Raw genomic sequence first — 15,797 nt, 5'->3', positions numbered from 1 at the left:
AATAAAGTACACTATTTCATGAGCCTTTTGACCTTTTTTAAAACATCATAAATTGCTTATTTTATGAAGGTGATAAAAATAATCCTGACATTTTATGACCCATTAACACATCAGTGGCACAACTGCACTCCATTCAAAGGAAAAACATAACTCACATATTTGAATAGCTGTAGGTATATGATTGTTTATTGAATTTTCACATAGTTTTACTAGAGAACCATGCCAAAAAAATTGTTTTGACAAATTGGAAAAATAAAAAAATATTTCATATTTTCTAGCTAAACACATGGTGGTAAATACCTACCTACATTACATGGTCACTTCAATTAATGGATGAATGACGCATGGTGTTTGCACAGATTTTAATTTGAAAGAATTATACCTATCGGAAATTTGGTAGGCACCAGTAAGGGGGGCGAGGCGCCAAGATTAGATTTTTTTTAGAGGGAGGCGTAGTAACATAAAGTTTGGAAGCCGCTGAACTAGACCGATGTCGCCGGGATCGGATTACGTTTATGGCACTAGTTAAGTGTCTAAGTACCTAATTGGTGTTTTCGCCGCCAACATTGAAAAAGTATACACGCATATTTCTCTGAGGTGTTTTCGAACTGGGAATGGATTTGCATGAAATTTAGTAGGTCTAAGATATGATATTTCGTCAAAAGCCTTCGCACACCGAGCAGAGAATGGTAAGAAGAATTCCAATCATTTACGTAAGGTCTTCAAGACCTTTACTATATCCAGTAATTCGGTGATTATACTAAACCAAGCTCATGACTTCGTTGACGTTTTCTGGAATTACTGGAGTTCTTAGTTTTCTGCAGGGATGGTCATCTTCAACAGCGAAACTTGTAGTATTAAGACTGCCCACTTTTTAACCATTACCGTTAGTGCCGTTCATAATATAATATGTTATACATTCACATTCTAAGATGGAGAGGGGTCATGTGATATAGAAACATGACATGAAACCAATCATAATATAAACTTATTTTATTCTCAGAATAAGATATTCCATTATACTGAAGTTGATCAAAATTAATAAATGTGTTATAATTTAGACAGGTTGCAAGCCTAATACTACAAGGTTCATCCTTGACTAAACGAACCCAACAATTAAGTAGTATTCTAAGCTGCCTGATTTTTACTTTTGTTTCGCCTTGTAGTTCTCCACTCGCGAGGTGGGTAAAAAATTTTGTGACAACGTATGACAAAAAATAACCAAAATCAAATGACATAATTTATGAATGATTCGAACGCTGGTACATATTACCAATTAGTACAGTTGATACAATTATTATTACCTTAATGTTTGCGGACCAAGAAACTGTATCTTGAACAGTAGTGTGTTCATTATTATCAGGAAATTGTTCTTTCTGCATTTTATTGGCGTGCTGGAGCCAGTTCATGGAGGGTTCTCTCACAAATACTTCCATAGCGGCCAGGAGGGCCGAAGAGTCACTGCACAGCTGCTCCAGCCACTCGATCATCAGATGTCGCAGACTCCCTATGAAAATGACAATAATAATTTCATGTAAAAGGTGCAATTTTCTCTTCGAAGCGGAGCATATGAGTTATATAATGTTTGAGACTTTCACGGTTGTTTTTTGTCATAATAGGTTTTTGGGTTTCCACCGCATATACTTCTTCTTTCCTCGACGTTTCGGGCTAGTTGCAGAGGCCATTATCAAGAGATATGTGATGTGTGAGGAAAGAAGGAAGAACTACACGCGGTGGAAACCCAAGAATCTATTACGATGGAGCATATGAGGTTTCGAGGATTGGATGCTTGCATAGGACAGAGAGCATTTTGCCAATTCACCACAGTGGGTGCCTGTCATTATATCGACTGTAAAAAGGAAAAAGGGCGTAATCCACACAAAGCAAATTTTACAGGAGGAGCAAAAAACGTTTTTTCAATGATTTTCTGTCAAAATCAAAATAAAAAATATACACAGACTTAAAGTGCATAATGATTAATAATTTGGTGTATTATTTTCCCAATCTGACATTAATTACGTAAGTTATTAGAGAAAAACCGATAAAAATGATGGTAACATCCTTTTTCCTTACCAATTTCAAATGTCGTATTCATAAAATACAGTGGACTTACGCAGCAAATAGCCTTTTTTCACACTTATTTTAAATTAAATTCTTGGGAATGTATTTCTTTATAGTGTTTCACTAGGTGTTTATTTAATATTTTTTCATTTCCTATGGTTTAATTATATTAAGTTTAAAATTAGAACAATCATAATTTATTATTTTCAGAAAAAAAGTATTTTATTAAACCATAAATGACACATAATCATTACATAATATTAATAATGATAATAGTAAATATAGCAAATATTTTATTATATATAGATAGACATAGTATATTGATTCAAGCTAATCTTAGTTATTTACAATAATTATAACAAATAACCAATATTTGCGGATGTATTTGGTTCTTGACAATCACTTGTCACTTTGATCAGTGGCTCCTGACAACAAATTAAAACAAAACGCATTTTGCTCGAGATTTATGTTATTACTATAAATAATACGGTGCATAATTATAATTTTTGTCCATTACAATGATTTTAATCGTAAATATAAGCGTACATGGGACCAAGTTCAGTTTAGAATTGTGTTTGACATGTCACATAACCTATAAACCGCACGGCGGTGTTTGAAGTAAATATAGAAAATATTTTATTAATTTTATCATCTAATATGAACAAGAGATCATTAACCAATGATTAAGACACAATATAAGTTGTAACATAATGTTTTATAACAATTTACAGAGAATTAACGATGACGCTTCACTTGTGCGGCATAACAATTTCAAGGCGTAATTTTAAGGTCTTACCATTTTTCTTTGTGTTGTTTACTCCATCCATGTTAACACCACACATTTTAAGAATATTTTAACTTCTTTCTATTGCCATTTTCACTGGATTAGTATACTTTAAATGAATTTTAATGGAGAGAGTGTCGAAAAACGTGTTGGACTGTCAAACGAGCGAGCGAAACTATTAGGTGGCTTAATCTTCATTATGGTTCATACCTGAGCCACCCGGCCGTCAGCGTTTAGTAAAACTGCCATTATCCTCATACATTTACGGATTAAGTTGCTTACCGCCCTTTTCCTTACCACAAAAGATTGCTTAAACGACTTATAATGTCATTGACGTGGTTTGAGCCCCTTTTCCTGGACGTAAAATTCACACGCCCTTCATTTCTAAAAACTAAAAGCTAAATTTTCATAATAATTCGTCATTTGCAGCTTAAATCCTTTGGGCATACCATGTATTGAGTTGAATACATTGCTAATAACAAATAAAACCCACTTTGCAAAAACTGAGGCTTACGCCCCTTTTCCTTTCCACAGTCGATATGAAATAACTTTATATAAGATTAGTCCGAAACAGCTGTCAATATAAATAACTCAAATATAGAATTAATAAAAAAACTTTCGTTCTTAAAACCAATATAATTGAGTAAACACCAATCCAATTTATATTAAGTTACTTTAACAAAACAAAAAAAAAATAATACAGTTCTTTTCACAAAATCATAATATGTAATATAATATGGAGTATTTCAATAAAGGAACTCTGACAGTCGATTAAGTTTATGCACAGAACAGATAATAAATAGAATACCGATAGGCTATATTCAATACGCCGCATCTTGATGCAGGGTTTTGAATGTGTGAGTGTCCTACGAAAATGAAGCACGCATTATGCACATGCAATAGTGTGTGTAATACACCAACATTAAATGAGCGTAAATGCATAAACCGAGAGCAGTTTTTAGTATTCGACGTAAAACGTATTCTTAACACGTGTGTAAGTTTAACCCGGATTCTTCCTTACTCGAGTCGGTTACCTGCTTCGCCTTACCCGTTATGTATTTCAGTTCCCATTATTTCTGAGTTCCCTGAGTTTCTGTATTATAAAATTTTGCTGTTACTTTCTGACAGTCTGTATTTTCCATTTGTTAGTATCGTATGGTATATTATAGTTCAACAACATACTGAAATAATTAAATTTTGCCATCTTGACTGCCAAGAAAATTGTGTTTAGCAACGAGGTTAATGTTTGACTAAAGTGCTTCGTCAACAAGTAACATTGTCAAATCTGGGTGAGTGAAAATCCTCAAGAGATCTAAGAGTGCCATAAGAGAATTGTAATCAGAAAAAGTGACTGTCTGGTGCAGATTTTGGTCTTGGTATTATTGGCCCATATTTCTTCCAGGATTAGACCGGTGCAAGGGCTAATCGTCAATGGCGACCGATACCGTTCGGTGATCCAGAATTTATTTTGGCCTCAATTGGAAGGTATGGATCTGACAAGCCTCGTGCAATCGTGCCTATTCTGAAAAAGAGAGACTAAACAATGTGCGATAACTACAGAGGGATCACAATTCTAAACGCAGCTTATAAAGTTTTCTCATCTGTACTGTATAGCAGGTTAATGATCTATGGTGAGGAAATCCTGGGAGAATACCAATGCGGCTTCCGACCAAATAGATCCACCATAGATCACATCCATCTTATGAGGCAAACTATGGAGAAAGCGCACGAATACAACCTGACACTCCACCACCTGTTTATTGATTTTAAACAAGCTTTTGACAGCGTGAATAGTGATAAGATGTCGCAAAGCCTAAAAATCCTGGGAATTCCCTTAAACCTAGTAAGGCTAATAAAGACCACACTGACGGATACTCAAATAGTTGTCAGTGTGCAAAATGAGCAAACTGAAAGCTTCAAAATCGAATCAGGTGTGAGACAAGGGGATGCGCTATCCACTATGGTATTTAACCTTGTGGTGGAATCATAGCTCGTGAAACCAACATAAGAGGATGGGTAGATAACAGTACAACGCAGATGTGCACTTATGCTGACGACATAGTAATTACAAGCAGATCCAGACAGAGGATGATCAACCATGGTGGCACTATGAAAATAAAAGCAGAAAACGCTGGGCTGCAAATAAACCAGTCAAAAACTAAGTATGTGGTCAGCACACGCGATCAGGTACCGCTGCAGAATATAGACATAGGACAGCATGCATATGAAGGGGTGGACAAGTTCACGTATCTCGGATCCAGCCTAAATACTCAAAATAAGACAGCAGAGGAGATAAAAATCCGCCTTATCTCCGGGAATAAATGCTGGCATGCCTTTGGGGTGGGGTCGAAAATTCTAGGCCGAAGAAGTAAACTTCTAATATATAAAACAATTATAAGGCCAGTGGTCACTTATGGCTGTGAGACTTGGTGCTTAACTCAAAACGAGGAAAACAAATTAGCTGTCTTCGAGCGCAAAATACTCCGAAAAATCTTTGGACCCACGTTGGAACATGGGAACTACAGAATAAAAATGAACCACGAGTTGGAAGAGCTGATTGAACAACAAACAATCATAAGATACTGTAAGTCCCAAAGACTATGATGGGCGGGACATGTGGAGAGAATGCCTGAAGTTAGAGCGCCAAGGATCATGACGAAGTGGCTACCCCAACGGAAGAGACCCAGAGGCCGTCCAAGAAGGAGATGGGCTGACGCTGTAGAAGTGGACTGGCTTCATATAGGAAGACTCGGTAACTGGAGAAGTGTGGCGAGAGACCGGAGTGAGTGGAGAGCGGTTGTGGAGGAGGCCAAATCCCACCCCGGGATGTAGCGCCGTGGAAGAAGAAGAAGAAGGATCTGACAAGCATGTGGTTCCAGCAAGACGCCGCATGCCATACATCCCGGGAGACAATAAATTTACTGAAAGAGCTCTCATAGACCACTGGTTATTTGGAAAAGTCCATATACATAATATGCATCCAATATAGTATTTAAAATCTTAAAAAGCTGTATCAGAATGCTAGCCAGGACAGACAAAATGAGAGAGAAGGTCATTTACACTAATTAAAGAATAACATTCCTACCTTTTTTTCCATGGGGTGCCAGCACTCCTAAAATTTGAGGAGTCAATCGAAAAGGCACCATTTCAGGAACATCCAACAGTTGCGTAGCTATTCCGAAAGAGTAACCAAAATCCACACCTACCACGCTTCCAGTCTGTAGTGATATCAGACAATTTGACAAATGCCTGTCACCGATTCCTGAAACAAACAGATTAGAATTGAAGTCATATTATATTTTGATTTCACTGTACTTAAGGCTGTATCTCAGTTGAGGCACGGTCTAAAAAGATCGTGGCTAGGCGATGCGCGGATTGCAGGTCGCGGGTGCAAATGACTCATGCCAAACGAAATATAATTTGTCATGTAAATCCAACATACGTCCATTTTATGTTCTGTTTATTGTTTTATTAGTAACAATAATAATATATTCATTGACATGTTTTCTTTTTAAAGAAAATGGATAACGTTTTTAGTCATCTTTACACGATTTAAGAATTAATACGCCCGTCGCCATCACAAAACAAAGTGACGTGTTTCCAGCTCGACGTTCTCTCTCAGAATGCGAGCGAGTCCAAAATTTCGTCGCGCCTATAGTTGAAAATTATTTGCCGTTTCACTGATGTATCACCTTAAGGTGACGCATCAGTGAAACGCCAAATAATTTCCAACTGTAGGCGCGACGAAATTTTGGACTCGCTGCCATTCACTGAGAGAATCTCGAGCCAGAAGCACGTCACTTTGCTGCCTGATGGCGACGGGTCAATTAATTCTAAAATCGTGTAAAGATGACTAAAAACGTTACCCATTTACTTTAAAAAGAAAACATGTCAATGAATATATTATTATTGTTACTAATAGAACAATAAACAGAACATAAAATGAACGTATGTTGGATTTATATGAAAAATAATATTTAGTTTGACAGGTGTCATTTGCACCCGCGACCCGCAGTCCGCGCATCGCCTAGCAACGATCTTTTTAGACCGTGCCTCAACTAATGCATGGCCTTAAACAAAGTTCTTTCTTCTTTCATTGTATTTTACCCAAATGGGCTGACATGAAGTATGTTTGCAATTACTATTTCACATCTACTTCATAGTCATTTAAAAAAAATGTATTTCTATGAAAATGGTTACCATGTTATTTACTATACCCTCTAGCTAGGAGCCATCCCATACTTAAAAAATATTGCATGATTGTCGTAAAATATGTCAGCCGAAAAATAATAAAAAAAGCACTCATATCATTATATTTTTTACATGGCGGCCATTTTGGAAATGTCCTTCTATGAACCTCTAACAACATTTTAGAGATATAAAAATGGTAAGCACCCACCTAATATCCAGTGAGCAATATTCATGGGGGCCAACGACTTGACGTAGTTTTGACGCATGGTGACAAACCTCTCAGGAGACACAGCCAACTTGACAAATGCCTCTCTGCACAGACAAATAACACTTTTGAGATAGCCAATTAATTCGTAGGAAACAGATTTTTAAATTGGTGTTATGCATACATTATAAGATGAATTATTAAATTAGAAATTACAAACACTTCAAAATGTTTAGTTATAATTTTATTAATACTCATTATACCCAAGACCAGTTTCATCCTAACAGATAGAGTCGAACTTGGTTATTACGATCATGGAAATAGCGAGATCTCGGATGTAATGAGGAAACATTCGTTGACATTTTAGTTTATGATTTTCTCCATACTTTTATAACGAGCTACTTCTCGGATATACCGAGCAAAACTGTTTATGTGTCGATCTTTTAACACATTGATCGCCAACTAGTTTTACATAAAATAGTTAAAAAATGATTATTTGTTTCCAAGGTATTATTTGATAGGTTATGAAAGAATATAATGTTTTTTTTTCATTTTGATGATTTTTTTACGTAAATATTGGTTTTTATGATGTGCCGGCCACATGTGTCTGTCGCGGCGCCAACAAGTTAATTTATTATATTGCGCCGGGCCGGCCATTTCGCCGGTCACCTGTCCATATGTGTTGACGAGAGCATGGTGCCTTTTTGAGGTCGAATTATATTTAGATTTAGATAGTATAATAAACAGAAAAGGCACGAATACGGAATAAAAGTTTTCAAATTGGGTAGTATAATACCTGGATACACATAAACTGGAAATATACGTATACATACATTATAATCATTTTTGTAATTCTATTTGTTTATTATTTACATAATTTTTATAACTTACATTTTTATAATCTATTTAATTTTTATATCAATAAAAACACATCTACAATTTAAAAGGAAAACTTTTTTTTTCATTATGTACATTCTTTACATTAGTGAGCCTATATTTTGTGACTGGGAAGACATATTTTCAGGCAAAGTGGCAGTAATATACAGAAGGGCCATGCCGGTCACCGCATATTGAAAAATTCACTGCGCGCGTGCCCGCCGGCGCTGTAGAACAACTCTAAGGTAGGTCTTCTTTGCCGGTCACCGGTGACCCCCATGGCGATCAACGTGTTAAAAACAACATTTTCGACCCTAAGCAATGCAATCCGACCGGTAACCGATGCCGCCGGGATCGGATTACGTTTATGACACTATTTACGTGTCTAAGTAGGTACCTAATTGGTGTTTTCGCCGACAACATTGAAAAAGTATCCACGCATATGGTTGAAATTGCATGTATAAAATCCAAGCTTTGTCAAGTCAGTAGGTACCTACCAGCGCCGGCGGCTCAACAATTCATTACAATAAACAACTTCTTTTGTAGTTTATGAATGCCATGCTTGTTTCGGGGATTTTTAGGATGGTTTTCAGATTTTTTATGTTCTATGCTTAAATAGAACGTGGCGCGAAAAAATTTTATATAACGATATAACGAGTAATGCTTATAACGAGCAAATTACGTCGGTCCCATCTTCCTCATAATAACCAAGTTCGACTGTATTTTTAATTGATTGGGATGAAACAGTCTTACATCAAAGATGGATTGATAAATAGCATAATATGAATCTGTCTTGATGGATGATTCGAACCCACATTATATCGGAATATTATTTCATTTATCATCAGAAAGCGCCCCGCCCCTTCTTGCTGTTTACATTCATCTCGGTCCATAGTCTTTAAGTTTCGGCATTCTTCCGCTAAATTTGGTTATCTCGTCGATCCAGTGGACTGGGCTCTCGGTCTCCCAATATCTTCCGGGTATCACTGGATAATAAGAATTGTCTTCCATCTTTGAGATCCTGGTCTATATTATTTATTAGTGTAGAATTCAGTAAAATTTACCTGAGAATATATTTCGGTATAGTTTGAAGGGCTCGTTCGTAGGCATTTTTAGATTGTGTGATATCAGCTGCCATATTTCCATAGCTGTCCTCATAACTACGGCCAAAGTTTTTCACAAATTCATCTCTTTTTCTTCGTACGATTTCCAATACCTCTATAAAAAAAATATTTATTCACATTATGTACCTACATGAAATTTGAAAAAAAAAAAGATTTATTAGAATATTATTATTTTTAATTGATCTATCGGGGATATTTACCACGACATTGGCGAAGGGTGGAGGTAGGCTGCGGAGATCCGACATAAATAGTACACTCTAAACTTTGTCAGTCATACTAATCTGTTTTCATCGAATAATGAATATAACCTTTAGAATAAATATAATAATAAAAGAATTAATACAACCTCCACTCCGCGGAGGCCCACATGATCTTCTTAGGATCGGATATGGTTTAAAGTAAAATTATCAAATTAACAAATTGCTAATTGTATCGGTTAGTTTTTAAAATTCAATGAAATTCTGCCTAAGCCAAACCATAACAGATAAAAAATATTCTTCTATCTATAAAATAATTTAATGGCATACTTTTAGATATTTTATAGATAGAAGAATATCGTTTGTCTATTATGGTTTGGTAAGGCAGGGGGGTTTAATTGAGTTTAAAAAACTAACAAACACTATCTGCAATTTATTTCTTAGTTAAATGAAAACAAATAAGTATGTCTGACAAATTTTAGCATGCGCCATTTATGTCGGATCTCCTCAGCCTACCTCTGCCCTTCGCCACAACTTGTGACACAACAACCGCATCAAAGATTGTACATTGATAGGCAGCCAAGTGGCGCATGGCAGAGGTGTAGCTAGAAATATTGAAGCGCTATGCAAAGACCCCCTCGGTATTTCTAAAAACAATATGTAGTGAGGTTCAAATGTTATTTAATACTTTACGGCTCACCTTTGACATTAGGTTTAGAATGTACGGTCAGTTCGAAGAGTGTGGAGCATCCTGTTACCCATTGGATTAGCCCAAAATCAAACGATAGCGGAATCACCTGGTGAAAATATTTTTATATAAATGGAATATAAATATTGAATAATAATTTTCTCTATGCTATTTTGCGATAATGTGTAAATACTTTATTCCGATAGATAAATTAAACTAGTGGAACAACTGGCGATCATGCTAGTATTGTTATATGATTCATTTTGTACCCAATCATTTTAGCATAGCCCGTCTCTCCATTTAAAGTTAAAACTAAACAGATTCGCCTTTGGGTTTAACAATAATAATCTATTGTTTGTGGAATTAATGTTACAGTGAACCTAAAAAAGTGTTTAAATTTGGTGTTTTTGACAGAAACAAGTGATAATTGTGAAGTTTGCCACAAATGAATAAAATTAACAATGCAAAATGAATTACAAATCTATCTAGTGGAGAAGGTCGTCTTCAACGTATTTGAAGCACTATAAAATTTGATTAAAGCGATCACACATCACTTTATTTTGACTTTCTGATAATATCTCGTCACTGTTCTGGCAGAAAACACTAATTCGAAAAAATGACATATTGAGTTAGTACCAAAATGTTCCTTATTTCAAATTTTACCGTCTGGAAACCTTCTTAATAAATAAACAGTCTTTATTTTAAAGTCATCCTTTTTACGATTACTTAATAAACTCAGATGATAGACCATTATTTCAAACATTTTAACAACTTCAAAGTCAAATTACTCAAAACTAGTATTCTCCAGTTAGTGTGTTTTGCCTGAACAGAGACGATCTTACATCAAAAATGGTAACCTGTATAATACCTTGTACGTAGCGATGGCCATATCAGATTTCTTGGACGTGTTGTTGATGAGAGCGAACAGCCGCTGAATCCGGTCATCCTGCCGCAAATCTTCGCTTCTCTTCACCAAAAAGTGTCGTTTCACCCCGTCCGACCCCCACACTCCGATTCTTATAGGTCTACAGAGAGACGACATCTCTGTCACCTGATATATATACCAGAATAAATAAAATAATGAAAACTAGTCTTCTAGTCTTCAAAGCAAGAACAAAAATAGAGAGAGGATATTATTCGGCTATATGCCGCCATGTTCTATGTCAGGGATGGCGAACCTATGGCACGCGTGCTACCAGTGGCACGCAAGATGATTTGGCATGGCACGCGTTTGTAGAGAAAAAAATACCCATAATAATAATAAATGACACATAGCATTGTATAAAAAATAACAGGCAAATACTCAAGAATAAGCATTAGGTTTAATTTAAATATATAATTGTATAGGTCTGTCCGTAGGCTTGAGGGTCATAAATAATATTATTGCAATAACTTAATCAGGCGGCGAGGGATGCCGTGCCGCGAACCTTAATTTTGATCGATTTACAATGCTTGAGACCACTGTACCGAAAGAATGCTTAATCTGATCGGAGCAATCCTGGTGTCAAATTGTGCGTTAAGAACCAAGCTAATTAATACATTAACCAACAATTTCATTTCTACCCACAAAAAATGGCTGCACGAAATAAGAAACAAAATCTTGGTGGAGCTAGTAGTAGTAATTCTGGCAGACAGTTTCAAAATTGGTGGACCGAAATTTATGGAGTAATTGAAAAAAGTAATAAAGCAATATGTGTGATATCTTCTATGAGTGGTATCTATAACATCATCATTTTTTAAATAGAATTCTTAAAAACAATTTTTTCCCCGTGCTCGGCACGTCGGACAATCGAGAATTGAGAAATTTTGGCACGCGTACGTAAAAGGGTTCGCCAACCCTGTTCTATGTGTATTAATATGATAAAATTATTACAAACACAACACATAGAAAAAACTTCATTATCCGGACTAATTGGGACACAATCATTAATTTAGACAGTCGAAAATTATAATAATAAGCCATTTTACTTCCGGAATAACCTTCTTTCATTGTTTTGAAATGTAAGAATGTAAGATGGAAGTTTTTAATCATGCATTGTTCTTACTATAAATTATGAACCATAGTGCAAATTGGATAATCGATAATCTGGATAATAGATGACTGTATTTTCCATGATCTACAGTATTAAAGCATTATATGTACAGTCTTATCTTCTCAGTTTGATTACTAAAATTCGATGCAATACAGCTAAATGATTATATTACATAAAAAAAATATTGTTAAAGCCAAACGCTGTTTGGCTAATAAGTTAAGGCTTATGGGTTCATTTGCAAGAATCAAATTTGACGTAAGCGACAAGCATTGGAACAAAATAAACATGTTATTGTATAGGTATATAGAAGTATTATATTATAACATTTTAATGTACACGTGCAATATGCTGCTGTCTGCTGTCTGCCGCCTAAGCGAAGTTTGAGCGAAATCAGGGGTTTCGAAAGTATTATTTAATAAATAATATTTTTTTCCTAACAAATTATATAGATTTTTGTAGGTAGTAGGTAGAATAAATTATAAGAATAAAAATAGTAGACCTCCAAATAAGAACGTCATATTATTGATATGCTGAATTTGTGAAGTGATACATTTTCTTGAACCTATCATATTGTACGATCAAATTCAGTGCAAAAAAAAAGTTTCAAAAAAAAATCTAATACTTATGTAGGTTTCTGAGGTATTTGAAATATATATACTTATGTATTATATAATTTTCCCACGGCAAATTCGGTGTGTATGAATACAAAAAAAAACGAAAGTGTGAACAAATATAATTTTAATAATTTTCATAAGCTCATTACAAATTATACGTTTAACCCTTTTTGCTTCGCTTTAGGTTCATCCGTACTGAGAGTAAAAGATAAGTCACACATATTACACTTAATAACAAATTCAGATACAGATCCTCTTCTAACTTCGAAAAATATAAATAAATTTGCCAGTCATGAAAAAAAAATTGAATGACTTGATATTTCAATGAGGCGATTAAAAAATAAATTAAAATTTACAATGCGGCGTCCATCCAAATCTTGAAGCGGTTTCCCAATAGACGCACATTTCGGAAATAAATGAAAGTATAAAATTAATAAAAAAATATATAACACTAGCTGAAGTACCCGGCTTCGCACAGGGTCGCTTCGTGGATACATTTATCTAAAATATCTGCAATACAATATGCCAATATGAAAATAATTCTAATAGGAGTAAAGGTCAAACAAAAAACACTAAATTAAAATCGAATCCACAATATACAAACGTTATAAATAGTATTAATATGTATGTAACGAAGAAGAAGAGGCGGGTTCAATCTGAAATTCGAGACCTCCACCACGCACTCCGGCTCGTCAGCCGCCGTCTACCCTCCAAATGTTGTCGAAATCCGACTGCGCCTGTGGATTTTTATAAACAAAAACCGACACAACGGTACAAACATACAAACATCCAAATATATTTTCGAAATTATAGTAAGTATAGATAATAAATAAAAACGGGAAGTGAAATATGTGTTATTTATATCATTGAAACAATACACGTATTAAAAATTAAATCAATCCAAAAATTGTTTATAGGTATCCAAATTAAGAAACTATTTAATGTGTATGATTATAATTATTGATAACACCTGGCCGGCCTATAATAATGAATATGGGCCGATAATAATAGAATTCATTATGTCAACATTGGACGAGGGTTGTCCACTGATTTTTTTTTAAATGTTTGATTTCTAACATTTAATTAATATAAAATAATAATGCGTTTGCGGCTAGATAACTAACTCATTGGCACTCATTAAATACCATTATCTCCTCAGCGGAGCATATGGAGGCTTATACTATCAGACTTTTTATGAGGAATGGTAGTTAATCTGGATAAAACACACATTGCAAAAACATGTAATTTTGCCAGACGTGGGATTCGAACCCACACCCACTGCGCTATGCCAACTACTCCACTGTAGGATAGTAAAAAATAATATTCTTTTCGACCGTATTCGATCCTAATAGGATCATATGGGCCTCCACAGAGTGGAGGTTTGTATTGACAGATTTTTGTTTTTACGATAAATGTATGTCAGCCACTTGCTCAACCTATTAGATCCATACTTGTGACTCATACACAAATTGAAAAACAATATGTGTACTTGTTAGACCCAGGATTCGAACCTGGGACCCACGACGCAATAAGCCAACGCTTACGCCGCGTGGCTATCATGGGTGTGTTATAAAAATAATTATAAAAATAATAATTATCATAAAATAAATTGCTAACGGAAAGGCATGATTATCTGAAGATACAAAATAATATTGTACCGTTGGGCAATCATTTGAGATGTTTTTCCACTTCGACGGCGACCAGCGCATGGTTTGGCTAATGTACCGCTCATGATTTTCCCATGTATAATACGAAGCCACCTTCAAAGAATGTTTAGTAAATTATCTTTTGAATAAGCTTGCACAAAAATCTAATAAACATATTTTTGATTTCAAGAAATTCACGCAAGCTACCTTATAAAATATGTGGCAACCCTGTTACTGGCTTAAGTTTTGTTTAACACTGTTGTTATGTAAATATTACGTCTGTCAAAATAATATTCCGCGATGAACTAAATTCTGGAAGAAAAAAAACACGTCCTCACTGCGTCCCAGTTGGTCGCCGACTAACTATATTAATATCGAAAGAATGAAAAAACTGTATGGATCAATCAATCAAATTGCCTTTTTTTAATAATTTTGCAAAATAATTATATTTCTAAAACGTCTGAAAACAGGACAAATACATGAAAATGTACGACGTGTTTTAGTAATACAGCGTCACTAATTATACCAAATGGGGTTTTATTTATTTTTTCATTGTTAATTATTATTTATAGTATTACGTGAATGTTATATTATAATAAAAAAAATTTTTTTATTGTGCAGTATATATTATTTTGTGAGAAAAAATCATTCAAAATTGGCTGATGTATACTCAAACTAAAATGGCTTTAAAATCTTTATTTTTCCGAAATTAAAAAAAGTACGTGAGTTAATCAATGAAATGTATTGTTTTACCCATTTCTTTGATACAATATATACCTGCAAAACTATTATTAAGCTCAACATTCATTGTGGCGTGACAGTCGTTTTGACCAATTTCGAAAACAGGACTGACTAATTGTCATTTATTTTAAAAAGTAAAGCGATTCGAAAAATTTTAATGACACAGAACGTTTTAGTTGAATACTATTTATTAGATTTTAAATAAATAAAGAGTTTATTGTGTATCAATTCGTTTTAAACATGCTTATCATTTCCGCGATTCCGAGAAGACAGGAAAAAACGGGTCCAATGGCCTTAAACACCGATAAAGTGGCTCCATGGCGGTGAATTCTATACTGATGTTCCAGTTTATTCCATCTAAAACTGTGGTAACGTCTAGAGCAGGCATGCCCAACCCGCGGCCCAAATGAAGACGTTTTGCGGCCCAAGGCTCAATTGAAGTTTTCATCTTTCTATATTTTGCATTTTGGTATTTTCATACAATAAAAAAAAATTCTCGTAAATTTACCGCATTTATATTATATTTTGTGAAATTAGATCTTTCTTGTTATGATGCGTGCTAGTACCTGTTTATATGCTTATGCCGGCTCCACATACTCCGTACTTAATAGTGACCGTAAAGATTTTTTAAAATATT

The 15,797-nt window shown here is 34.8% G+C and overlaps 1 protein-coding gene across 1 annotated transcript in view; it reads right to left on the bottom strand.

The window, feature by feature from the left end:
• LOC147071681 (DNA-dependent protein kinase catalytic subunit-like) overlaps positions 1–15,797 on the bottom strand; it is a 98,701-nt gene that overhangs the window by 1,303 nt on the left and 81,601 nt on the right. Inside the window, exons 48-53 of the mRNA XM_085946496.1 lie at positions 10,995–11,177; positions 10,139–10,235; positions 9,182–9,335; positions 7,245–7,348; positions 5,931–6,107; positions 1,305–1,507 (exon numbers count right to left, since the gene is read on the bottom strand). Of these exons, the coding sequence (XP_085802622.1) occupies positions 1,305–1,507; positions 5,931–6,107; positions 7,245–7,348; positions 9,182–9,335; positions 10,139–10,235; positions 10,995–11,177 (918 nt within the window). The remainder of the gene's footprint in view (positions 1–1,304; positions 1,508–5,930; positions 6,108–7,244; positions 7,349–9,181; positions 9,336–10,138; positions 10,236–10,994; positions 11,178–15,797) is intronic.

This window comes from Rhyacophila brunnea, unplaced genomic scaffold (genome assembly GCF_057557595.1).
Source record: "Rhyacophila brunnea isolate RB1 unplaced genomic scaffold, BYU_Rbru_1.0 scaffold_2, whole genome shotgun sequence".
Taxonomy (NCBI): domain Eukaryota; kingdom Metazoa; phylum Arthropoda; class Insecta; order Trichoptera; family Rhyacophilidae; genus Rhyacophila; species Rhyacophila brunnea.
Note: the sequence above shows the minus strand (reverse complement) of the source record. Positions and strands in the feature narration are given on the sequence as shown.